General features: G+C 38.6%; 1 protein-coding gene across 3 annotated transcripts in view; it reads left to right on the forward strand.

Moving 5' to 3' along the window:
- The first annotated feature begins 229 nt into the window (after positions 1–229).
- Positions 230–25,291, forward strand: part of OLA1 (Obg like ATPase 1) — a 105,801-nt gene continuing 80,739 nt past the window's right edge. Inside the window, exons 1-4 of one of the 3 annotated variants that reach the window (XM_062498192.1) lie at positions 230–318; positions 11,619–11,719; positions 13,403–13,546; positions 22,359–22,486. In XM_062498192.1, coding sequence (XP_062354176.1) covers positions 11,619–11,719; positions 13,403–13,546; positions 22,359–22,486 — 373 coding nt within the window. In that variant the 5' untranslated portion in view covers positions 230–318. Of the gene's footprint in view, positions 319–11,330; positions 11,375–11,618; positions 11,720–12,461; positions 13,547–22,358; positions 22,487–25,291 lie in introns of those variants that run through there. The other 2 variants (XM_062498191.1, XM_062498193.1) reach the window with 2 other exon arrangements.

Consider the following 25,291-nt stretch of genomic DNA (forward strand, 5'->3'; position numbering starts at 1 on the left):
GACATCGCTTCAGTTCTATGGAGGTCATTTACCCCCTGTGTTATCACAGCAGTGAGGTGAATACTCACACTAGTGACCATCATCCCTTTCCTGACTGAATGCTGTTCTTAGGCATTTTGTGCTTCACAGTACACCTCTCCAGAGAAGTGGGACTCTTAAGCTTGAAAGACTCCTGAGGCAAATGGTATTTCAGTCTCATTGAAATCCAGCGAGGCACCAAGCACTGAACAAAAACCCCACGGAAATTGCAGAAGAAATAACAGGAGAGACATGAAATCACCTGAATCAAAAGGAGTTCTTACCCTGCCCTGCAGATAGGTGAGTTCTCAAATGTTACTACTGCTGCTGCTGCTCATTCCCTTGAATAGTTGACCTGTGAGACTGAAAGTGAACTGATAGGATGTTTCCTGTGTATAAGGGTATATAAGATCCTATTCCTTTGAGGATGAACAACTCAAAATATGCAGGAGAGATAGGCAAAGTGTGATTACTGTTTTCCTATAAGCAGATCTGAGTTTGTAAGTATATTGAGGTTTGTGTTGAGTGGACTTTCAGTGACTCAGAATCTTCCTTGGTTGTTGAATACCTTTAAAAGTAGCCCGTGCTTCTGCTGGGATCATGCAGAAAACATTAGCCAGTATGAGAAGTATCACAGAAAATTGCAGTGAAAATAGATAACTTTATCTCAGATTCATCTGTGACATCTGGATTTTTATTCAATGAAACATGCAATAAATATGTGAGCCCTTATTTTTGTTCTGAAGTACATTTTCTCCGTGTTTTAGCATATTTTTACAGCGTGAATTTGTGTATTTTATTCTTTTGCTTTGAAAACAAGACATGGTTTGTCTCTTTGCATAGTAAATTAAGAATGTCATCTTGAGTCTGCTGATTTAGGGAAAACAACTGGGATACATTGAAACATTTTATAACTTTTGTTTGCTGTAATAGGAATTAAGGCTGATCAGGACAGTAGTCACTGCTTGTGCTACTACTACTCTGAAACAAAGAATGATGGGGACTGGAACTTGCAGATTAAGACAGGGCAAGTATGTTTCCAGTCCAAGAGTTAAGAAAAGAGAAGCAATCATTCAAGTTATTATTTAATGATGGACTGAAACCTGCATTTGAGAAATGACTTTGTAACTTATCCCAGATAAAATGAAAAGATTAGTACGTTTTACCTGGAAGATGAAAAAATGGTAGTATTTTTCTCAACCATCTACTTAAGAAAATTGGGTATAAATTGACAGAAATTGGTTATTGAAGCAGAGGCACCACTAAAACTTTGACTGATTCTATTAAGTCTTCTCCCACTTTGTGCTGCAAAACAATCTCATCTTCTCATTACAATGGCTGGAGTGCAGCTCTGTGAGTGACTGAAGATTTCTTTTCCAGAGTCTGTAAATGTTTCAGGTGAATCTGTCAGGCCATACACTAGTTACACATTAACATTCACCAAAAATAATGACACTTCATTGTTACTGAGCTAACATAACACAGCTCTTCATACTTGGCCACCTACCTACGCATTCCAATCTACAAAACACTCTGAGGGAAGAAAATTGAAGTGGGATCATCATTTGGAAGATACATATCATAAATCAGTGATCTTCCCAAGGCTTTTCACTGAACTACCAGTGCAGCTAAACAACTGTCACTGAGGCAGGATGCTCACATTATAAGGGAATGGAGTAAGAAGAAACCATTAATACAAACATTATTAAACAGTCATTGATTCTTTGGAAGATAAAACTAAGAGGGACATGAAAGCATTCTCAGCTGTATCAAGGTACCAAGATAAGGAGTGTCAGCTGTTGAAAGGTGCTTGAGTCAGGACCCCAAGTGAAGCATAAGGGGTCACTTAACGGCATGGCAGCCTTTTTCCACCTGTTGAGGAGCTTGGCTGCCTGTGCTCAGTGCAGGACTGTCACCTGGGATCAGGTGCTGTGAGTTGACCTGTGGGAGAGAGTCTCACTGGGGACTTGTCTCTTGGGAGGTATGTTTACACTCAGGTGTGAGGTTGTAGGTGTGCCCCTAGTTCTGTGACCTTCTGTGAAGATTGTGTTATCTCTGATCTCCAGTCTGTTGTCACTTGGCTACGGTCGTTTGTCACTACTGACTTTTCTGGCAGTGAATGATTACTGGCTAATCTTGGTTACCATTGCCTGCTTTGCTGTTTTTGCTCCAGTTTTGTGGAGGAGCTGTTCCCACTGGTCTTGCTGTTACCCTTTGTGCCTGGTTGGGGTTTTGTGGGTGGCTCCTGCTCCAGGCCACCAGCTGTCCTGGTGAGGAGGCGACAGTGTTTCCAGCCCTTGGGTAGTTAGCTGGAGCCACCAACAGGGGCATTTCATTCACACTTGGCTTCCTTAGAGATCTTCAAGGAATTTCCATACTTGTATTTCAAATGGAAGGAAACAGGACACATAGGAACCGGGTTTTCTCTAATTAATACCACAAAACCCATTTATTTTGGTGGGAGAGACTGTAGCCAATTGTAAATACCATTATAAATGTTTTTGGAAATGATAGTCGACTTCTGCAAGCCTCTCCAGATCTTTAAGACCTTCAAGCTTTCAATCTGGTATCCAAAATGAAATACTAATGGATATATTCTTACAGAGTATGTTAAAATAGTGCTGAAATCGCTGACATACTCAGTGTTTTGTAATTAACCTTTTTTCCCCTTTTAAACCACTAAAGCACTTTGTGGACTAAGTTACTGTGCCACTACTATCAAATAAGGTAGGAAATATTTTGATTCTTATTTTTACCCCAGTTTACATTATGGCATATTAAATATTTCCATTGTTCAAATTGGTGACCTCATGTCACTTTAAATGTCGTTAGACTTTTGGTTTTCATCATGGATTTGGCATAACTCTAATGTAACTAATTAGTACTGAAGTACAACTTCTATCACATTTTTGCAGTTATATTTTTAAAACATTCTGATATGCTGATTCAAATTAAAATACTGACTTGTTTTAATAAAAATTCTGACAACTGTTCATACATCCTCCATGGAAAATGCCTAACAAGAACACTTAGTCCCATAACATAGTAGTATTGCTGTAAATGTCACAAAGGGTTTGTGTTTTTACCATTTTAAACAAAGATGTTTAATGGTAATACTTATACCACAACTATCCCTTTGAAATCTCTATCCTGAGAAGTAAATAATGCTTGAAAGAAGGCAAATTTTTAATGCAGAGCAGTATAGTCATCAATACAAAAATACAAACTACACAAAGTGCTACACATACACTTTAAAAATCATGCTTTTACAAACATGGCACAGACTCTGCTGTAGCACTGTATGCTCTAAAAGCTGCAGATATATTTTAGAAAACACTGATGAAGCCATTACTGCTTCATGCATTTGTTCATAGTATATATCATTATTCAAGAAATGTAAGAACCATAATGATGGAAAATCACACAGAAAGAAAAGGAACGTGGACTTTGTCAGAAACAAGGGCTACATTTTTATTCAAGAGGACCATAATGATGGAAAATCACAGTGAAAGGCAGAGACGAAACAGGGATCCCATAAAGGGACTGACACACCACAGTGGCACAAGTAGTAGAACCGTCATAGCAAGTGGATAAAAATAAAGAAAACAAAATTAACTAGAGAAGAGCTGGATTCAGGGATGAAGCAGAAAACAGAAACAAATCACAGTAAATGCTGAAGATTAATTTCAAAGAATCTGCTGAGAATGAGTGCAGAGATAAGTTCCATCAATATTAATGAAACTGAAATAGAACTCCAAATGACCATGAGTACAAAATGGCACACAAAGCATTTTCTTTTAAATAGGTTGGAGATTAGATCATAAGACCTTCCAAAAAATGAACAGAGTACACAAAAGATGTTATTATGGGAAAAACTATAAACAATCACAACACAATTAATATTTCTGTAGTTCTTTTTTAAGATTTATCAGCACATGCATTTATTATAAAAGGATAGGTCATAGAAGAGATATTTGGGAAAATAAGCAGAGGAGAGTATTTTCTCATGTCCGACGTTCTACAAATATTTTAAAGTCATCATGTGTAACTTCAAGTAGCAGTCTGACTCTTTGTTTAAAGCGATCTGAAAGGGCTAGATACCTCAAATCCTTAATACTGTGTTCCACTTTAGGTTTATATAATGCACAAGAAAATATTATTGCCTACCTTGAAGTGAAAAAAGAATAACTGTTATATGTAACTTGTCAGTCAAAGCTCTGTGCAGTCAGGAAATAAACTTTTCTTCCTAAATTACTTAAGCTGCCCATTCATGCTAGACAGCTCTGAGTACAGGCCATGGATCTTTCAGAGATTCTCATATTCTTGACATTAAAAAGTTTTGTCCCACCAGCTGACAACTGTATTCACATCAGATAGCTTACAGTTAGAAACAAAGGGTCACACTTTACAAACGTGATTTTTAAAAAAGATCAACACAAATGTGTAATTTCCTGGATGATGTTGTTAGGAGTTTGGTAAATTGTGACTGGTATGTCAAATATTGTAGAATCTTCAGCATAAGAGCAGAGCAAGTACCTTTTCTGATAGAGATTGCTCTTCCCTATGAATGTTCATTGTGACAGGCAAAATTTCAGTGTCACAGAGAGATACTGTCAATCTCTTTCGCTTACGTAAAAAATTTAACTATTAAAGGTTTTTTCATCTGTCACAAGGGTGGCCATGTCTTTCTTCTCATAGCAGGTCACTGATGTTATTTCAGTGCCTTCCTGCAACTGATCAGCAGTAGTTCTTCTCCACTTTAGGGTTCTCAGTGCACTTGCTGCCAATGCACAAACCTTTCTTTTACATTGTAGTAAAGATGTGATGATCTAAATAAAGCTGTTGAGAGGAATAAAAAAACTTTTTAAGGCAAAGTTTTGGTTTAAAAGGGAGACTGGGATATAAAATACTGGAATAAGTGTCAATATGATATAGATTAGGTTTGGCAGAAAAACAGTTATTTGTGGTAGGCCATACTCTTGTGTTTCTTCACTGGAGCAGAAGTTACATAGTGGCTTAAACTCTGGCTGAAAATGTGTCCCAGAATTTATGTGGGTTCTGAAATCCCTAGTGAAATCTGTGTCCAAGCAGTCATGCTGTTAAGTCGAACTTTGGCTGCAACCACAAAAATATTACAGTTGTGAGGCAACAGAATTTCTATGATCACATGTTATTTCACAACATGGTGATAATAATCTTAACCACTTGATAAGTAATTTGTTAGTGTTTGGTAATAGGGTTTCATTGTCCTTCTAGAACTCTTCCATAGAGGGGTTCCCAAGCTTTGGCTGCTCAGCAAGCACTTCTGGCACGCCCAGTCCTGTCCTGCTGTGTGCATCCTCCAGACCAGCAACTAGCAGGGCAGGACAGTGATCTCTTCCTGATACGGGTGTCAGTGTAACTCTCCTTTAGGACAGCAGGGCATGGGATGCACTGGGGAGCTGACTGTTGAACAGGTTTGTATCAGGTGCACTGGCACCTGAACAGTTGTTGCCAGATGATGGTGGGTGCAAGGCAGTTGTGACAAGGCACCTTTAGAGATGGGGACTGCGGGGTCTCTGCAGTTCCTGTGGACTCTTGGTTTGCGCTGGCACCACCAACAGTGTGCGGATACAGGTTGCTTCCCAAGTTAAAATATGGCAAATCCCACATTTACAGGTGAGAGTGCTGCACAGTTGAGAATAGAAAGTCGGAAACAACTTTGTAAGTAAATTATGGGGAAAACATGGGTGTTGAGGGAAGCTTTGCTGAACGTCCAAGCTTTCTCCAAGTAGAGAATTATGAAATTACAAAGTGGCTTAGAGGTCCTCTCCTGAATGCACAAGTGAGGCATAATTGCATTGTGACTTCTTTTTTTACAAATAAGAACACTACCGTGAAATTAAAGAAAAATTATATATATGTGATCTGAGTTTTAAATTGATTTTATTGGATTTTTGTAATATGGTAGCTGAGTTATGAGGAAGAAATTATTAGATTCTTGCTATAACCACAAGAATGCAGTATCAGCAGTATGATATTAGTATTTGCATGTAAACTGAGCCATTGTATAGGATAAATCTCCATTGTATTTACAGATGTCACTAATGCTAATGTAGAACAGAAATTTGTCACCCCACCTTCTCTAGGGATTCAGTGCTACCTGTGACAGTGTTTCTGATTTGGACTGAGGTATACACTAATCTGTTCATGCTAAACAATATATCTTCATGAGCCAAAACTTGCTGACTGCAATTGTAAACTCTGGAAATTCTCCCCTGCAATCCCATTTTGAAGGTATAGTCTGTATCCCTGTTACCGTCTCTCTAGAGCTGATGAGCTTTGGGGTTGGAATGCCTAAACCCAGAGGAACATGCCCCACCCCTTTTTGTGCACCGGGCTCCACATCTAGCCATACATGCAATTTTTGTGAGCACTCTGGATAACCTGAAAAGGGTTGCAGATTTTCCAGAGCATAAAAAATTCTTTGCTATTTTGCAAATAGTGTCCTAACTATTTCCCACAAGTAACTCATTTTCTGGGCCTCTAGAAATGCAGATTACTATTATTAATCCCTTTTATCTGAACTTTGCAGGTTATAAAATACTTTACAATCTGAAGTTAAGAGGTAGAATAAATAAAATATGGAAAAAATTTAAAAGACTTCCAGAATTGGTGCATGATGTCCTTCAGTATTTTGTTTGGTTTTCATTTTACAGTCATTTTGCAAATATGTAATGTATAAAATGTATCATTATCACCTAACTAGCGTACTTTATTAGGTATCTCATTTTGTTCTTCCATCAAAATAGAATGTATCTTATCAGGTTAGAATTTAACTGCTCAATCTGCATTAGATCCAGAATGAGGCTTGTGGCTTTTTTCGGAGACCATATTTTAAAGTTCAACTATCCAGATCTCTCTATACATCTTTCTGCTGTGTTCAATAAATGAAGTCATTCTATCTATCCTAAGAAGTTGCATCACCAACATTTTTGTGCCCTAGAAGAGAAAGGTGAAATGTCTTTGAAAGTCAGCAAGTCTGTTCTTCTTGCACAGACATTTAATTGCACCAAGTTAAAAATCTACATTAAATGCCAAAACACACATTATTTTAGCTTTTGATGTTGTAACTTCAAACTTGTACTCACACAAAATGTAGAGTTTAGAGGCATTTATAGAAAAGGAATTTTATTTTCTCCAAGGTTTCTTTCTTGCTGGTGTCTCCCAGGCTGCTGAACATTGCTCAAAGATGGTAAAAAACCGATTCTAGAAAAAGTCCTTCTGTGGGTTTATTCCTAGTCAGCATTCCTGCAGGGTGGGCTGGTTTTGAATTTTTGTTTGCTTTCCTTTTTTGAAGTTCACAGGTATAGTCCAAATTCAGAGACAGAAGCCTCCCTGCTTATAAATGAGAGGATCTTCTTTCCTGTTCAATAATAGCCTTCAAGGCATGAGAAGTATTTAATGCTTACATTCCTTTTTCATAGTTTGTTGTTCAACTGTCAAGCAACTTGCTTAATATACAATTTAGTGCTACCATCTACAACACTAAATAAAGTGAAATCTATATATTTTTATTAGATCACTACCATTAATTTTCTTTTAACAGTTCTTTAATGTCATATGGCTTATTTCTTGAAAATGAAAGGTTATGCTGGAATGGTCCTAGCCTCTTGGAGGCTAGAAAAACCCTAGTATTGCTCACCTCATGATCAGTCCCAATTTAATTTTTTTTCTCTGTTTTTATTAGTATTAATCACAAAAATATTTCTTATAATGGTACTCTCCTTTTGCTAAGGTACTGATATGTTTAAAGTAGACTTGTCATTCTTGAACTGAAATTTTATTAATTCACTGGTAATTTGTCCTATTACAGAACTTCTGTCTTCTTGGCTTTCTCTCTTCTTGTGAGCAAATCTCTTTCACTATTCTCACTATGAACATCTCAGCATGCATTATGCCTGTTAGTGACATTCTCCATGTTTAAGTTATGAAATTCAGCTGGTATTTCCAGAGTTAGAAATATTAATGATATGTGGCAGATAAGACTGTTCTGCACTAGATTCTTCTAGACTGACAAAGTCTGGGACGCCATGGAAATGGGTGACACAGATGTTTTATGCCACCACAGCAGTCCTGACCATCTTTGGAGCTGCACTAACCATTAAAACAAGGCCAGTTATCACAATACGAAAGAATGAAAATGTGTAAATATGAAATGCAAAGGGTAGTATAAATATAAGTGTATAAAAGATTGGAGTAAGTGTAGCTTCTCTATGAAATCAACCGAATCCACAGCTAGAAGAACAAACTCTATTGAACCCTACCAAATACAATGTTTAAAAATACTGTATTCAAGCACAGTTCAGCTGTGTGGTGACTGCCTTTAAACTTCACAGAACTCAGTGAACACCATTTAGTTTAGACCATGCCCTTGACTAGTGTTTCTTTTAAGTACTGACTGTATTTATTACTGGGAGTCATCTGGCTCCCTTCAAGTGGCAGGAACCTGGGTAATTCCAAGCTGAGGTGTACAAAAGCAGCTGTGTTCTTCTCACCCCCTGGCCTGCACTGAATATTACCTGGTCACAGCAAGGATCAGGGGCTCTGTCTTTATTCTTTCAGTTCTACAAAACCTCTTATTTTTGCAGTTAATGGTGACTTTGCTGTAAATATATGTTCTGGGCAGTGGACAGCAAAGACTGTTGGTGGCAGAAACAACAAACTGTTTGTTTTATTACTGTCTCTTAGATATTGCTTTTAATCAGGTAAATTGCTCCAGGGGTGTTTGGCTTCTGCACATGATCCAGCTGTACAATAGGCTGTGTTTGTGCAGTACTTCAGTGTTGGAGAGTTGACATTGAGATGACTGCTTTTTAGATGTTTGTGGATTTTTCCATTAAACTTACAAAACACATTTTGTATGTGATACGGTCAAGATTATTATGGTTTAAACTATGTATGCCAGTTTAAAATGAGGTTTTCAGTGTTATGACAGATTTGGATAGAAAATTCAGCCAAATAAGGTAAATTTTGACTTTAAAAGCAACTTGAAATCAAAAGCATGTAAGATGAAGTGTTACATGGCCATGAGTTGATTTCTAGCTGAAGGAATCAAATGCTTTGAAGTCCTGTATCTGTATTTAGTAAAGTGGCTGTGCAAACAGTAAGTTAGATATAGGAACTGTTGGGGGGGGGGGGGAAGGGAGGAGAAGTAGGGCCATTATTACACTACATTAAATGAAGAATATAAATTAAAACCTTATATTCAAACTTGCACATTTTTGTACACACATCACTGACTTTGGTACTGAATGTAGTTACATTGAAGTACAGCAAAAGTAGGCAGGATTTTAATTTCTTTTCCTCTTCCAGTTCAGCTGTTTTTCACAACAGCTAAAATCAAAATTATACCTATAGTAGGCTTTATTATTTGTGTGTACACACACACACACACACACACACACACACACACACACACACACACACACTCTTTTACTTCATGTATCAAACTGCTTATGCCTTATGCCTGTATTGTGCTTATAAACTGGTAGGTTAAATACTTTTATTTTAAGAAGACAAAAAGTTCATCTACTGAGAGCTATTGTGCCTGGATTGGACAGCAAAGTCTGACAAAACGTTTGTAATGTCAGAAAATGTAATAAGCAGAAAAGCTCTCCAAAAGTAGTCTTTCAGAAAGTTTGTGGCCCTATTAATAGAGCTAGGCAAATCCATCCTGTATTGTTGCTGTGAAAGAGTCTTGCAAAACACTACTTTCAGAACAAATAAAGTGTCTTGAACTTTGGAAGGGTGAAAAACTATGATGTTTTTATTTTGTTCCTGAAAAGAAAACTAAATTTGGTTACTGAATATTATAGTTTATGGTTGTGAAGGATGCAGGGGCTGCACTGAATTAGTTTAAAAATAATTTCTGTTAATTTCAGTTTTACTGAATGTTTGGTGTAGTAATACGTTAGCTTTATTCAACAACTGAGTAACTGTATCTGAATTTGAACTAGATGTACTTTTTCCCCTCTTAAGTGTATAGCAATAGATTTTAAAACAGTAGAAAGACGACATAAATATATCACCAGCAGGAACTGTTACTATCACGGTATGGAAAAACTCTGAACAGATAGAGCATTCTCTTCCTCAGTATTGTTGTTGCAAAAATCTAATGTCACTGAAATATAAAAGTTGTAACAGACATTTTTTATGTGTAATTTCAAATTAGGCTTAGTAAAAGTGTCCTTTCTTGAAAAAAATTAAAATATGTCCAATATTATATTCCTTTTACTGTGATTGAGATTATATATATCTGATGATACTCATCTTGACTCCTTCACTCATGTTTTTCAAGTTTGGAGAATTTTATCTTATGGATGTAAAATAGGGCATGCTATAAGAATAGTTTTTACTGCCTTATCTCCTTCAATTTTCTTAGCAGGCAACACTTGATAGTGCCTGTCTTTAACGGTTCAGAGAAGCAGAGCCTGAGTTAAAGAAATTGTTTCTTTTAGGAGTCCTGATCTGACTTCTGTAACATTTTCTGCCATTAATTTTTCATAGATTCGAAATGTTTCATCTGCTCTTCATATCCTGTTTTATTCCTAGATTATTTTATTAATTTGCCATGTAAATTGTTATAAATCAATCACAATCTATTTACAAGGTCTTCCTGACCTTGTACACCTTTTTATCTAGATAAGCATGCACGAAAATCTAGTGGTGTGCCTAAGCACCAGCGCTCCTTTGAATCCAAAAAGCCTGTGGCACTTCTCTGGGCATTGGGTATTTCACCTTTCCAGTGCATCCTGCTCTGGTGCAGGATTGATGGGTTGGCGAACAGGAGACCAGGGCCTTAGGCTGGAGAGGAGGCGGCTCGGGGGGAACCTTTTCACCCTCTAACTCGCTGGAAGGAGGGTATAGCCAGGTGGGGGACAGCCTCTTCTCCCAGGTAAGCAGCGACAAGCTTTAGAGGGCATGGTCTTCATCCTTCTTCAGCAGTGCCAGGGAAGGTTTAGGCAGGACGGGAGGAGGAATTGCTTCACAGAAAGGGTGGTAAGATACCGGAATGGACCGCCCAGGGAGGTGATGGAGTCACTGTCCCGGGAGGGATTTAAGGAAAGACGGGATATGGCACTCAGTGCCACGGTCTGGTTGACAAGGTGGCGTTCGGTCACAGGTTGGACTCGATGATCTCAGGGGTCCTTTCCAAGCTCGTCGAGCCTGTGCCGGGCCGTGCAGTCGCTGTCGGGGCCGCGCCTCTCCCCGTCCCGCCCGCCGCGACCTTTCCCCCGCGCGGCGCCGCCCCTTCCGCCGGCGCGTCCGCGTGCGAGGGCCGCTGGCGCCGCTGCTCCCGGGCGGCTCCGCCGAGGTGAGCCGGAACCCGGCCACGGCCGGGACCGGGACCGGGACCGGGACCGGGACAGGGACAGGGACCGCCCGGCCGCGGGGAGCCCCGCACTGCCCCGGCCGCCGCGCGGGTGTCTCCGCTCGGCTTCCTGGAGGCTGAGGCCCCGGCTGGGCCCCTGCGCCGGGACGGGACGGGACGGGACGGGACGGGGAGGGTCCGCGGGGGTGTCGCGGGGAGCTCAGTGTGCCCTCCTCTGTGCTTGCAGATGCCCCCGAAAAAGGGAGGCGACGGAGTTAAGTCTCACCCGATTATCGGAAGGTTCGGGACGTCCCTGAAGATCGGGATCGTCGGGCTGCCGAACGTGGGGTAGGTGTGCGGGGACGGGCGGGCAGGCTCCTCGTTCGCCCCTGCCCGGGTCTGGCCAGGAGCTGAGGCAGCTGCGGATGCGTCTGAGCAGAGGGACACAAGGCTTTAGCTCAGTGATGGGCTTCCATCTTTAGCTGGAAGTACTTGCGGGTGGGGCGACGCAAAACTGGCAGCGATAGGCAGGTGTGTACAAGTCGGGACAGGATAATGGGGAAGGGTTCAAAGGAAGGAAAAGTCGTACTAATTGATGAGTTTTATAAAACACCATCCTCCTTTGCATTTCTTTACTTCAGCTGTTGTGTACGTGTAATGCGTGTTTTCGTGCGAATGCTTAGACACTCGTGCGCAAGAAATTCCTTTTATATTTGGGGATTATGTGCACAGGAAGGGGTTAATTATTCCGTGTCATTAGCAGCGAAGAGGATTTTCTTTCTTGAAACTTCTTCAGAGCTTGTAGTGAGACAAGCCTAAGTGACAGCTTGGAAGAGATGACAGAATGTTAATAATTGATTTCTGTCATGCTTCTCATCTGCAGTTGTTATGGCTCCTCATAGGAGCTGTACTTAAAAAGGAGAATTAATTGATTACCTAGAGGATACACATGTGAAGCTTTTTGGTATTAATTTGTGTATCCTAGTTACTAAGAGAAGGTCTCAGCATTCTGACAAATTGACAAATTAGAGGACGAACTTTTGTGCATGTCTTAAAGCTTGAAGCATTGCTTCCTTATGTTTTCATTGTAATTTATTTTATTTTTCAGGGTGTAGCTAAGATGTACTCCATAAAGGAAGTAATTAGCTGTAGCATTGTACTGCTTGTCAGTGGGGATAAATAACATTTTCAATTACGTTATGATTTAACTTTCAAAGAAAACTGTTAGTGGCTTTTGAGCATGTTGGCTATATGCATAGCAGCTCTGAAAAACACAACCACGTGAATATTTATTGTAAAAGATTTGGGAGTTAATAAATCAAGAATTTGCTCTTTTGGTGTATTAAATGCCAGCTAACAAAGTCATCTGTTACTTGGTTTAAGGAAAAGGGTTCTCATTTTCTTCCCCCTGGTAGAGTACTTGTAGGCTTGTTTCCACTTATATTTAACAGGAACAGAAATTTGGTTTGGTAAGGTATAACTGTATCTTTATATGCACAAAACATTATTGGTAGTTGATTAACTGATGTGGTTTGCTTTCTGTGCCACTATTTTTTTTTCTTTTCGTTGTTGATTTTTATTGCTTAGATACTGAAATTGTGTTTGAATGTAAATAAATCTGAAGGAACAATATACTTTTAGAAAGGGTGACTCATGGCACAACTGGTTAAAAGAAAAGTTTCATGCATCCTTGCCCCACTTACCTTATCTCACTCTACTTGAATAAAATGAGAAATAGCCAGTAGGGCTGTGCATTGGTTTTGACTTAATTTTTTTTTTTTTTTTGCTAACGTGTGTGCAATATACTTAAGGGAGTTTTAAAGGGTAAGGAAGAGAGGTAAACATCACTGGATTTCAGTGGGGCATTCCAGATGCATGTGTCTTCTGCTGGAATCAGGGGAATGGTCACTGCTGTGGAAGTAAATTGAAAGCTCAGTATCACTTTGGGTTAGAATGAGATATGCTTTAATCCAGTACTTTTAAATGCTTCTAATTTGAATTACTTTAAGAATGCTTGTATGTTGTTTGTAGGAAATCAACGTTTTTCAATGTATTAACAAAGAGTCAAGCTGCAGCGGAAAATTTTCCTTTCTGTACTATTGATCCAAATGAGAGTCGAGTACCTGTGCCAGATGACAGATTTGACTTCCTATGCCAGTATCACAAACCTCCGAGGTAATTCTTAATATTTTTCTTCACTTAGGCAGCTGAAATAGTATTACTGAACCAAAACTTTTCATTAAAGTTTAATGCAACTGTAATGTCTAGAAGTTTGTTACTGATATCTGTTTTAGAATGTGGGATGATATGTCTACCTGGATTACACCATTTCCATGCTCTCAATATGATCTGTTTTGTATAAGAATGATAACTAGAGGAGCTCTCAGTCGTTGCTCAGCACCAGTTGGTGCTTGGTGTTCCTGTCTTTGAACGTGGTTGTTCCAAGGTGACATGGAGGATCTTCTGAAGAGATTTGGAAAATGAACAGTGGTGGACATACCTAACTTGTCATAAGGTTGCTCATTTGTAAGATTTCCACCCTATACTTTGAAGCACTCAGAATATTGTATGTGCTATAGGTAGCTAAATACATTTGTCCTTATCCCTCTATTTTCAGTTATTTGGCAATAAGTTTTATGGGTAGTCTTTTTTGTCCCTGATTTTCTTTCCTTTTGGTGGGCTCTGCTATTTCTTCTGTGGTATGTTTCTACACTGCATCTCGTCTGATTCTTTCATTATTCTAGGAGTATGTTAATTTTGTCACTTTTTTTTTTTTGCTGTTGACTGTAATCTGCAGTGTATGTTCAACGTGGGAACTTTTTTTATTTTGCTTGAACAGCAAAGTTTAAGGTGCTTTTGGAAAACAGAAGCTTAAATAGGGATTTGTGACTCATTAATTTTAGTTTGCAGTTACTTGCAGAGGTACCTTGAATCAAGTGAATGTACATAAATCATGGGGCGGACTAGTATGCACTTGTGTGCTCTTTTTCAATTCTCTAGCCTCAGTTCTAGAGCCAGATCTCACCCACAGTTAAAAAAGATTGATTAGTTGCTTATCAAAAATCCATTTTCTGACTTAATTTTCAGGTCTAAGCAAGCTGTTTCCATCTGTAACTGTTGTGCAGTTTTTAAATACTGCATTAGTATGAAGCTGTTTTGTTTAGGTGGATTGTTATAACACGTCATCTTGTTTTTACTCCTCAAGTCAGTGTTAAGCATGATGGTTATTGCATGGATCTTAAAACTGGTGAATTAGAACTTTTTCAGGCTGTTGACTGTGCAGATAGTGGTGTGGCTTTTAAGTTTTGTTGACAGTTTTCTTCTAAGCTGTACTATTAGTGCTTCTTTGGCCATGTCAGTAGTCCCTTTTTCTTCTCACTTGGCTATGAATGGCTACTCCCAAATTAACAGTTGAAGTAACAAGGAGATTATTACCTGTCCCCTGACCCTGTCTTTGGCCATCTGTCTTTACAAGGAGTACTAAGATTGTAAATACTTGTATGTGTGTTCTCTGACTAGCAAATTCTCCTTCCCTCCCTTGCCTCTCATCACTCTAAAATACTAATGAAAATAATAAATTTTCTGAACCTGTATTCAGTAAATATACTGAGGTTGATAATAAAATTTTGATAATCAGCTTTTATTTGAATGGTCTTTTGACTTTCTACAGACATTTGTTACTTAATGGATGTGGGCATCAGTGGATAGTTACAGCTGATGAATTATGCAGCTTATAAGATTTTTGTATTTTATTGTAACAGTAATAAAGCAGAGATAAATAGTGATAGTCCAGTAGGACATTAGACTTACTGGGCTGTTTGTGCTTGTCTGCCTGAGACTAACTCTGAAAAAGAAGGCTGTAGTCACAAAGATAGGCTACTGAATTGTAATTTAAATGTCCTAATTTCTCTGTATAGTCTTGATTTTGTTTTTCATCTTTATGTAATACATTCTGTGGTAATTTTCGACTTGTTTGCATTAGTAGATGTAATCCATCTGTGCACACAGAATGTTTATAAACAGTGAATTCTCTTTAAATTGGACTCTTGTCTAGCCTCGAGATTTTGTCTTCCAGAATCTAAAGCACTCGGGTTTTTATTTCCCATGTGTTAGACTTAGTCTTCACAGAACTGCAGTCATTGTTGGGAGTTGGGGAAAAGAAAAACAGGGTGACTTTGTCTTAACAGAAATAGTGTGTGACAGGACAAAGTGATCTTGCCTTGGTGCCTGCTGTGAGCCAGGAGAGGGGAGAGGGCCTGGGCTGGCTTGGCAGTTGCTGTCTGTCCCATTGAGCTGGGATTGCTCTGCTGCACTGAGACTGACTCTGTTGCCAGGGGCATTGCTGGTGTGAGTTAGTGGCTGTTCTGCCATTGGAAGAAGAGTTGGGATCTTCAGGTAGTTGTTGCTTGAAGATCTGTTCCTCTCTCCAAAAAAGAGCCTCAGCTTGATTGGGACTGGTGTGCTGTTACTTGTTAGCCCGTGCTGAAGCTGACAGGTATTAATTGGAAATGTAAATGTTTGTAAATGAAATCACGTAGGCAAAAATTTAGAGACTACTATCTACAGGTAAAGCTGTTCTTAATAGGTTAAAGTACACTGGCAAAACTTGTAACCTGTGCTTTCTTTTTTTCCTGCAGCAGTGGGCTGTTATGTGACAGTTCACAATAAATAAGTTGATTGATATAGACTGTACACAGAAGGTGGGCTCTAAGAAAAAAAAAAGCTGCTATGTTGCTGCCAGATTATATAGATGATTTCTTTGAGCTTTAGTGTTACTACTGCTTGCATTTTGATGTGAAGCTGGATACTAAAAAAAAAAAGAAATCTTAATATATTAAACAATTCTGAATGCTTGATAAGGTATTTGTTTTTGTTATGTTACTAACCTAATGTATGTATTTTAACTACTTATTTGTTTGTTATAAACTTCATACAATATTCAGTGAGAACTCATTTGTTACACTGTGCCCATGTGTAGCTTTCTCAGAAATGAGAGGGGTGATTTTGTATTTTGTTGTCCTCCTACCCCTGTTACTGCAGTACAGGTACTTTCAAGCAAGGTTTTACAGACTAATGATTGGATTAGTTCCAGTTTAGTAACTGGAAAAAGAGTATTTTCTGTAGACTTGATTCACTTCAGCAGGAACTAAAGCATAAAGGTGTATTTCCCTCCACCTATCTATGAATACTAAGTAGGTAGCAGAGGATGAGGTCTGCTAATTCTGTAATGGAAAAGAGATGTTTTTCATCTCAACAAGTAGCTCCTGACATGAAAATTATGACATGGAAGCCAGAAAGAGTTGCTCTGTTAGCTGCAATTAATACTTTATGGGATATTTTGTGTTTAGGAGTGATGGGTATCTCATGCAAAAAAAAAGAACTGTGTGTAGAGTGCATTTGAAGAAATTTTAGTAACTTAATAAAAGCTTTATTGAAGCTATTTTCTTGTGTATTTTTTGTTCTAAATTTATTTAAAATGCTTCTTAATTACCTTACATGTAGGACTATTTTTTTTTTAGTGTAAGTATGTCTAATTCATGTAATTTGAACAGTGATTTGTGCCCTAACTCACAAATAGCTTGAAAGTCTCTGGGTGTATGTAGCCACCACTCGTAGCCCATAGGTCTCCAGCCTATTGCCACAGTTGTAGTGTGCTGTCCCTGACCAGATGTGCCTCAGGTGGTGCTGGAGTCCAGCCTCAAAATGATTTTCATGGAGGTGCTAGAGGAAACTGCAATTTCCTCTTTATTTAATTTATTTTGGGCTCCAATAATCTCCTCACTGCAATTATTTGCATTTTTTTTTTTTTTTGCTTTAAGCTACATGACTAACTAAAAGAAGTACTTAGGAAGAAGCACTGTAAGCATAAGGTAATGAACCTAGAGCTTAACTGTAAGTAATTGCACCCAACAACTGCATTAGCTGATAGAAATCAGCCTGTCTGAAGATATTAATAAAAAGCTGATTTCAAAATCCTATGTTTCTGCTTCCTCCCTTGCTTAAAATCAAAGAGATTTTAAAATCAAAGAAATTTTAAGCAGGAGTCGAGAGAAGGGATGAATTGGCACCTGTGAGTTGCCTTGCACACATGTTCACAAACACAAAGCTTATTGCAACCACAAACATTTCTAGTCCACCTAGACTATTTCTAATCTGTCTTGGATGTCCTTTTCAAGCTTAAATTTTAAAGTGATTTTGGTTATCTCAAAGGAGGATAATATCTAAATTGCAACTACCCTTCTTGAAGTCTAGCATGGTCCATTATACTGGAGGATCTCTGTCTTTTACTGTCAGCAGATTGCTTTGATTTTTTTTTTGCATTGCAGACTGATGAAATTCATTCATTTAGATCTTTAGTGCTTAACTGATGGTTACTGATATAAATCTGAGTAAATCCCATTCCTGTCTAGATCATGAAAGTCCTCTCCAATATTAGATGAAAGTTCCCTTGAATTCATTGTGGGATAGCATCCTCAGATACGTGATAAAGTTTTAAAGTCAAAATTATGTAATAAGTTGCTGGAAAGCATTTTTAAGAAAACAGATCAGCAATGGGACTTTCTGAGGGACATCATGTGGGACTTAGTCTATGTTTAACAAGAGCATTTATTGTAAATGGAAACCACCTGTAGTTTCAAAGTGAGAGATCAGTAACTTAGCAGGCTGGAACTTTTAACATATCAGTGTGTGTAAGAGAATCCTGTTTTTCACAGAAAATTATTGGAAAATGGTAACTAGATCCTGTTGCTAATGTTCTTTTTCCTTAGGTGTTAGTGAGTTTGCTTGTTCTTCAGTTTGTTCTGAGCCTGTGTAAATCAGCTGGGCTGTGATATGTGTTCCAGCATTGCTTGTTTGCCAGCAGTGAATGAAAAAATCTTAAGTAGTGCTGGCTCGAGCCGTCTTTTCTGCCTGATGGGAGGCAGTGAAATTTAATTAGTATTTTGTTTGTGTAATAACTTAGTGAATAGTTTTGAGAATGCAGGTGTTTGGTATGTACAGGACATGGAGTATGTGTTGTAATCCACATTGAATCTCTTATCTTGTTATTATTCATATAAGCACAATTTAATTAGCAGATTTTTCTCTTCTGGTTTATGTGCCATTAAGTCCAAGTCTTGTTTGTCAGAACCGTGGATAAAATCCTATTAATTAAATAATTTTTGCATAGAAATTACCAGGTTCATCTGCAGTACCTAGTTCTTTGGAAGCAGGTTCCTTTAACTGCCCAGTGAGGGGTTTTGCTTCCATTGGTAAAAACTTTCCTAATAGATTGATAGTGGGAGCTGTAATAGGGAGTACAGTCTCCTGGAAGAGGGAGTTCCAAACTGTTCTGTTTGGAAATGAGCCAAAAATAGCAGTGGGTGCAGAATGAGAGTTGAATGGCTCTCGAAGAGATTGTCACAATATACGTGTTCTCTTTCTCTGTTGCTGCTTTTACTTCAGGTCATTTGTGAATGGTAACAGATGACTCTCTTTTAAGTTTTATGAATTTTCAGGAAGGAAGAAGAATTTCTCTTTGCTGCAAAATATGTAACCTTATGGATGCATAAGCCTTTTACTCCTGAAAACGCCCTAACCACCAGACTGCAAAACTGTACTTTGTCTGACCCAGTGAGTCTTGTGCTCTTTACTGCATGGTTGCTCATACAGTGAAGATGGTAACACAAACTCAATGCTAATGTTTTTCAAGGCGAGATAAAAACATACCTGCTCAAGGATTATACCTGTGGTTAAAATATAGAGATACTTCTGGATTTGGTGTTCTGTTTCATATTATAAATCTGTGTGTGACATGCTTTATGGTAGATTGGTGTTGCACTGATTTTTACAAATGATCAGTTGATGCCACCTGTTCCGGATGATCATTTGAGGCTCAGTGACATTATGCTAATGCTGACTAACGAATCTTAAGAAATTGAAATTAATTTGTTTAGAGGGGGAGGAAAAAATAGGCAAAAAGCATTTAAGTCTTCAGTAAACCATATTCACGATACACTTTCTCCCCATTCTGTGCAGCGTTCGTTCTCTATTTAGTTTCATAATGTTTACTCTTTGTCCTTCAGAGTACAGGCAAGTGTGGTTAGCTTGTGCCTTTTTCTGCTTTTCTTTGTATTCATCTTTCTGCGATGAAACGGAGATTTAGACCCGGGAAAGTGTCTGCCAGTGGGGATAGTTTTAATTTGCTTGGAATGTGAGCTCTGTGGTACCCGAACTGAAGGTGAGAAAGCACCCCGGAAACCCAAACACTTCAAAGGTCTCTTGCTTGTATTGCTCAACTGTGAATCAAATGTGCTGGGGTTTTCTTTCCATTGTGTAGCAAATGAGGTTGATTCTGGTGATAGAGTGGCCATCTGCATGTGAAGGTATCTGTCTTGCTCTAATGTGGCATCTTTGTAGTGAAAGTGTGAATTGTTCTGATGGCTGGCCAGGAGGTTAATCCTACCAGAAAGGTGAGAGGGGGGCATAGAATATTTCTTACACCACCTTTGTTTTCCTTAAAACACGGTTTAAAATGACAATAGAGAAGTGCTTTAAAGAGTGGCATTTTGCTGTTTTGATTCTGACTAGTCAAAAAGCAAGGAAGGGAAGTTGCCCACAGTTTCTTCTGAAGTATGTTAGTTTTGTTTGTATCAGTCAAAAGGAGTTAACTGGGTTAATGCATTAATACTTACTGGTTTCTGTCTTCAGAATGTGACTCTGGTCTCTGTTACTCTTGGTATTGGCTTAAATAAGGATTTGTTCTGAGTTTGTGTACTGGTAGTTAAAGATAGTGGGACAAAAATGTGCAAAATTGGTTTAGTTCAGAGTGTACTTATATTCCTGTTCTTTTGACTGCATTAACTTGCAGCACATAATATCTGTATTCCCAAGAATGGGCCCTTCTTTTCATGGGCCTAGTAAAATTTCAAGTCACTGTTGTGTTACCTGAATTTAAATAATATACTGTATTGTGTTATATAATTATTTATTTCTAAGTGCATCACAAAGTTATTAATTACATGCACCATGTCATTAAGCTCCTAATTTATTATACCTGACAGGTTTAACAACACTTTGAACATCACCTTAGTAAACAAAAATATTTCGTCCAGATCTTGTATTTTAAGTTATTTTACTTGAAAGAAACAATATTTCTTTGGAAGTATTAGAGCAAGATTGAAAACAAAACCTTTAGGTCACCACTCTTCCAGGAGTAATTGGTGCTCCATACTCAGATTCTAGCGAATCATCTCTCCCCAAATCAGAGAGTTAATTTGAAGTGAGGAATCACATCTGATTTTTTTTCAGTAAAATGAAAGTGGGGTAGCACCAAAGGAAAAAAAGTTGGAACTGTGTTTTGTTCTGCCTAAGTCAGTTGCTCAGAACAGAGACAATTATCCTTAGATTTCTGTAACTACATTTTTTTCTGTCTGGGTTACAGCTGCCATACCAGGTACTGTGATGAGAATGGTGATTTTCCTGCTGGTGGAGTCTCCTGCTGTTACAGATTTGACAGCAGACATGTTGTCAAATATTTCAGTATTTGGAAAAATATATTTATCAGCAAGTTGTCACACTAATAAAAATAAAGCTCAGTTTGGGCTGTGGACAATAAAGATTTCAGAAGTGTAATATTGCCTAGAAGATTACTGGCTAGGTCATCCCTAGCCCTCATTCCCCTTTTGTGGTTGTTTCTGTCTGTGGGCAGCACTGCAAAGGTAGGTTTTTGGAGAAGGCACCTTAAGGTAGACTGCAGAATTTCTGTCTTTGGATTTGCATGTGGTGTTGGAGAACACTCACCATGGAACAGAACACTCTGCTTTCCAGATCAGCTCTTTTCCCTCATCGCGGCTTCAGGGCGGTCTCACTGCTCTCTCTCCTTGGGGCTGTGAAAGCTCTGGGTCTGGGTGTTTGCTGCTCTTCTTACTGCCACTAGAACAGTGAGCTGCTGTGTTAGTCCCAGCATGGTGCCAATGAAATATGATGGTGATGAGGTGTTTGATGGGAATGAACTGCTCTTCCAACTGTTTTGGAGTCATCAGGCTGCAGATCCTGGGACTGCGGTGTGCAGTTTCTGGTTTTCTGCAAGTGAGGGATTTGCAGCATTTCAGTGTGGTTCTGCCTCTGCCACTGTTGATGATGATGATGTTATTTGCATAAAGCATATGAAGGTGCTTTTAGTTAACACCTTATCACAAAGTTTTTGTGGTTTCTTGGGGTTGTTTTCCTGAGTCAGCTGGATTTTGCGAAGTAATTTGGTTTAGAGTGTAATGAAAAGTTTAATGCCCATTAATTTATTTGTTCATTTTTTAACAAGTTGAGAATTTGTGGAGGATAGAAGGTTTGCAGTTGATAGATTTCCCATAACTTTAAAAGCTTTTTTCTGTTTTTTGTCAGCTAATTTGAACCTATTGACTGTTCTGTTGTTGCTGTATAAAATGTCATATGAACATGTCTGCTTAACCCTTTGCTGTTCACTGTAGTGGAAAACACCACAGCTGTTTATATTATAATACCATCTTAACTTATCTGCTTTTTTTTTTCCAAATTGTTTGCATAACTGTGATCACTGGTAATTTTAATCAGCCCTGTATTAAAAACAAAGTGCTCTTCTGAGAAAGTTGCATAACCTACTGAAATAAATGGGAATTTTTGGAGGTGTGCAATTGTCTTTTGTGTCTTTGTCCCTTTGGTCCTGTGAAATCTGTGCATTACATGTGACATATTTATGCCTGTCTTCCAGGTCTGTTTGATTATTGTGTAGTAATCTATATGATTCCACACTTCAAAGCTAGTTTACTTAATTTTACAGAAATATTTACAGAGAACTTAGAGAATGGATTTTTTTACGTGGGATGGGGAGAATTTTGTCTTATGCATTCCATATTTTGATATTTAACTTGTTCCAGAAAAGAAGTGTTGGATTTCCATGTTCTGAATATATTTCTGGGCCAAAAATTTTTGCTGTTATGCTTTAGTAATGAAGCTTCTGATTTTTATATTTCAGCAAAATTCCAGCATTTCTGAATGTGGTGGATATTGCTGGCCTTGTGAAAGGAGCCCACACTGGACAAGGCTTAGGAAATTCCTTCTTGTCTCACATTAACGCCTGTGATGGGATCTTTCATCTGATGCGTATGTAAATTTACTAAATCTGTTTTCTCTAGCTTAAGGACAGCATTGTGGTACTGTGATTAATAACTGTGGAGCAAATATCCATTGCAATTTAACTTCTACCATTCAATTCGAAGTCATCAGGGTTTTTCCAGCCAAGACAATCCTCATTCTCTGCTATCTAACAGGTATACCTTTCCTCATTAGCATTGTACTGAAGACTTAAAAGGAAACTGAGTTTTTGGAAATCTGCAGTAGTGATGTGTCATTTTCTTTTGCCAGCAGTGCATAGCAGTTTATTTGTTTAATTTCATGAAGACAGAAATGGAAGTAGAAATCTGCTGCTTTTGTAAATCATTGAACTTAGCAGATCCTGAGAGGATGAAGTTTCTTTGTTGCCTTTTATCGGAGTTTGGTCCGAGTTCCTGATGAACTGTGTATCTTTGAGAAGCAGCGCCCTGAAACCAACTGTCAGTTTTCAGCCTGGTGGGTGGACACTGGTCACTGAATCTCCGCAGTCACAGTAGAAAGTGGCTTAACAAGAGCCCAGGCAGGCTGCTCCTGTTCAAGGGCAATAGGCAGGGGACTGGAGGGTGAGACTTGTATGCCAGCAAGCTGGAAAGGAGGTGTTGTTGAAAATGAAGAGAAGATAAGAATGATAAAATGTTGGTAAGAAGAGCTGGGGATTGTGCGTTTTCAAAGCGTGGAAAAATTTGTGTTTGTTTTCATTTTGATTTGATCTGGAACGCGTTTTCACCTTTGAGCACTGAAAGTGTTGCTCTCTGTGCTGTTGTGGAATGCGCTACCACTGCCTGTGGTAATGGCCAGCATGGGAAGCAGAGTCCTTCAGAGAACTGGTCTTTTTCTTTTTTATGGATGCCAGGCAGGAAGTCAAAAGCAGGTCGTTGTGGATTTGTGCTGTAGAATTCAGGCTCTGTGTGCCTGAGTGTATTGAAGAAAGGCTTGTTAGACTTTCACTTAGCTTGGTTCAGTTGATAATTTTGCAGAAAGCAGTTTGAGAATTAACCAAATTATATTAGTTAAGGTAACAATAGGTAAGAAAGTGGCTTGATGGGAATGGAGTTGAGTATGATAAGACAGACTTTGGGTAGCTCACCATAGGTATTTTATTGTTCTAGGCTAAAGGGTTTGATTTGATCCTGTCTTCTTTATTTATTGAGGATATGTCAAACTGTATTCTCTTCAGGACAGAAAGTTTATTTGTGGGTTTTTTTTAGCTGCCATAACAGAATATACTCTTGTTACCTCTTTTTGTTCTGAGATGTTTTTTGGAGAAGGTTGTTGCCTATCAATTGATACACAAGGTACACAGGTGAGCTCTTACATTGCATAAAGCTGAGGAGAAATGCTATCTGTTTCCACCTGGCTAATTCTACTTTCTTTACTTCATTTAAAAAGAGAATACCCCCATCTTGAAATGGTTGTGGATTTTCAGCCTTCAAATTTCCATATCCTTGTTAGATTGTTACTTTAGCTGAGATATGTTTTTCACTAAATCAATAAAAACATTGTTTATGTGTCTAAAGTATATCTTAATATATGCAAAGAAACAGGCAACACATGGCAATCACACATGATGGGGTATCAGGATGAGTAAAAGGAGGGGTTTGGCTGGGTCCAGCGCTGCTGTGTTTTTATACATGATTAGTGACAGTTTGAAGTAAATTCTCTCAGCTCAGCAAACAAGGCAATTAAGTTTTCCCCTGCAGAACAGAGCAGTCCATTCTTGGGTTTTGATACTTTCTGTAGATTTTTTTTTTTTAGAAGTGCACAAACTGTAAGCTAAACTAGTTGATCTCCATACACTTAAAAAGAAAATAATATGTTCAAATATTATCTCAGTTTCTTAGGGGTAGGGGTATAATTTACTTTTGGTCACACCCAGTTATGAAAACCTGAGACAGATATACTTGCCTACTTACTGGCTGAGTGAAGGGGGGATTTAATTTTGAAATGATTGTCTGTGCTGGATAGTGGTGTTTGCAGTCCCATAGTAACCTGACACATGCTTTAAGGTACTTACAGCTTTGTTCATCTTCCAAGTTTCACAGTTTAATTTGAAACATTTTCTGATAGTTCTGTTCTCCATGTTTCAGGTGTACTGCAGTTTTAACTGAGGCAGCAGTGTTTTTTGTGGTGATAGAAGGCAGGCTGTTTGAAGGTTAGCATAGTGTTTCTTGCCCAGTTTAATGGCTTTAACCACCTTTCAACTTTTTTGGCAGATCAGTCACAAGCACTTGTAGAAAATGACTTTCTTTGTATGGTGAGCTATAAATGGCAACTTTGGTACAAGTGTAAATTTACACATTGCCCTTAAACAATGCTTCAGTGAGGAAAATGGTAGGTATCAGTATTTAGTCCCTGCTGTATCTGTGGAGTTTTTTAACGTATACTAAATGTTAAACAGCCAGACCTCTTCATGTTTTTTAATTTCTCTTCCTGCTGATATTCTTCAGTCCTAGTTTCCTAGAAAATATATTCCACATTTTTCTCTTATTTTTGGATTCTTTAATGAAATCCAGTCTTTCTCTTCAAAGGCACAGAAATTGAGAGGAAGCTTGTCTGTAAAAGTACTTTGCTATCAAATCCTCCTTTTCAATTCATAAAACAACTCTGGGGTTGGATGCCCAATGTTTAAAGCAGGGCAGGCAGCACTGGGTTTTGTGGAAGAACATGAGAGCTCACCTGTGCCATGCCCTGGTGTGCCAGTTCTGCAGAGGATCGTGTGAGCTGCCTGCATAGCTCGGTGCTGGGGGAGTGCAGGCAGGTAGGGCTGGGAAACTCCTGCTCTGCTTCTCTGGAAGT

The sequence above is a fragment of the Cinclus cinclus genome, chromosome 9, assembly GCF_963662255.1.
Source record: "Cinclus cinclus chromosome 9, bCinCin1.1, whole genome shotgun sequence".
Taxonomy (NCBI): Eukaryota; Metazoa; Chordata; class Aves; order Passeriformes; family Cinclidae; genus Cinclus; species Cinclus cinclus.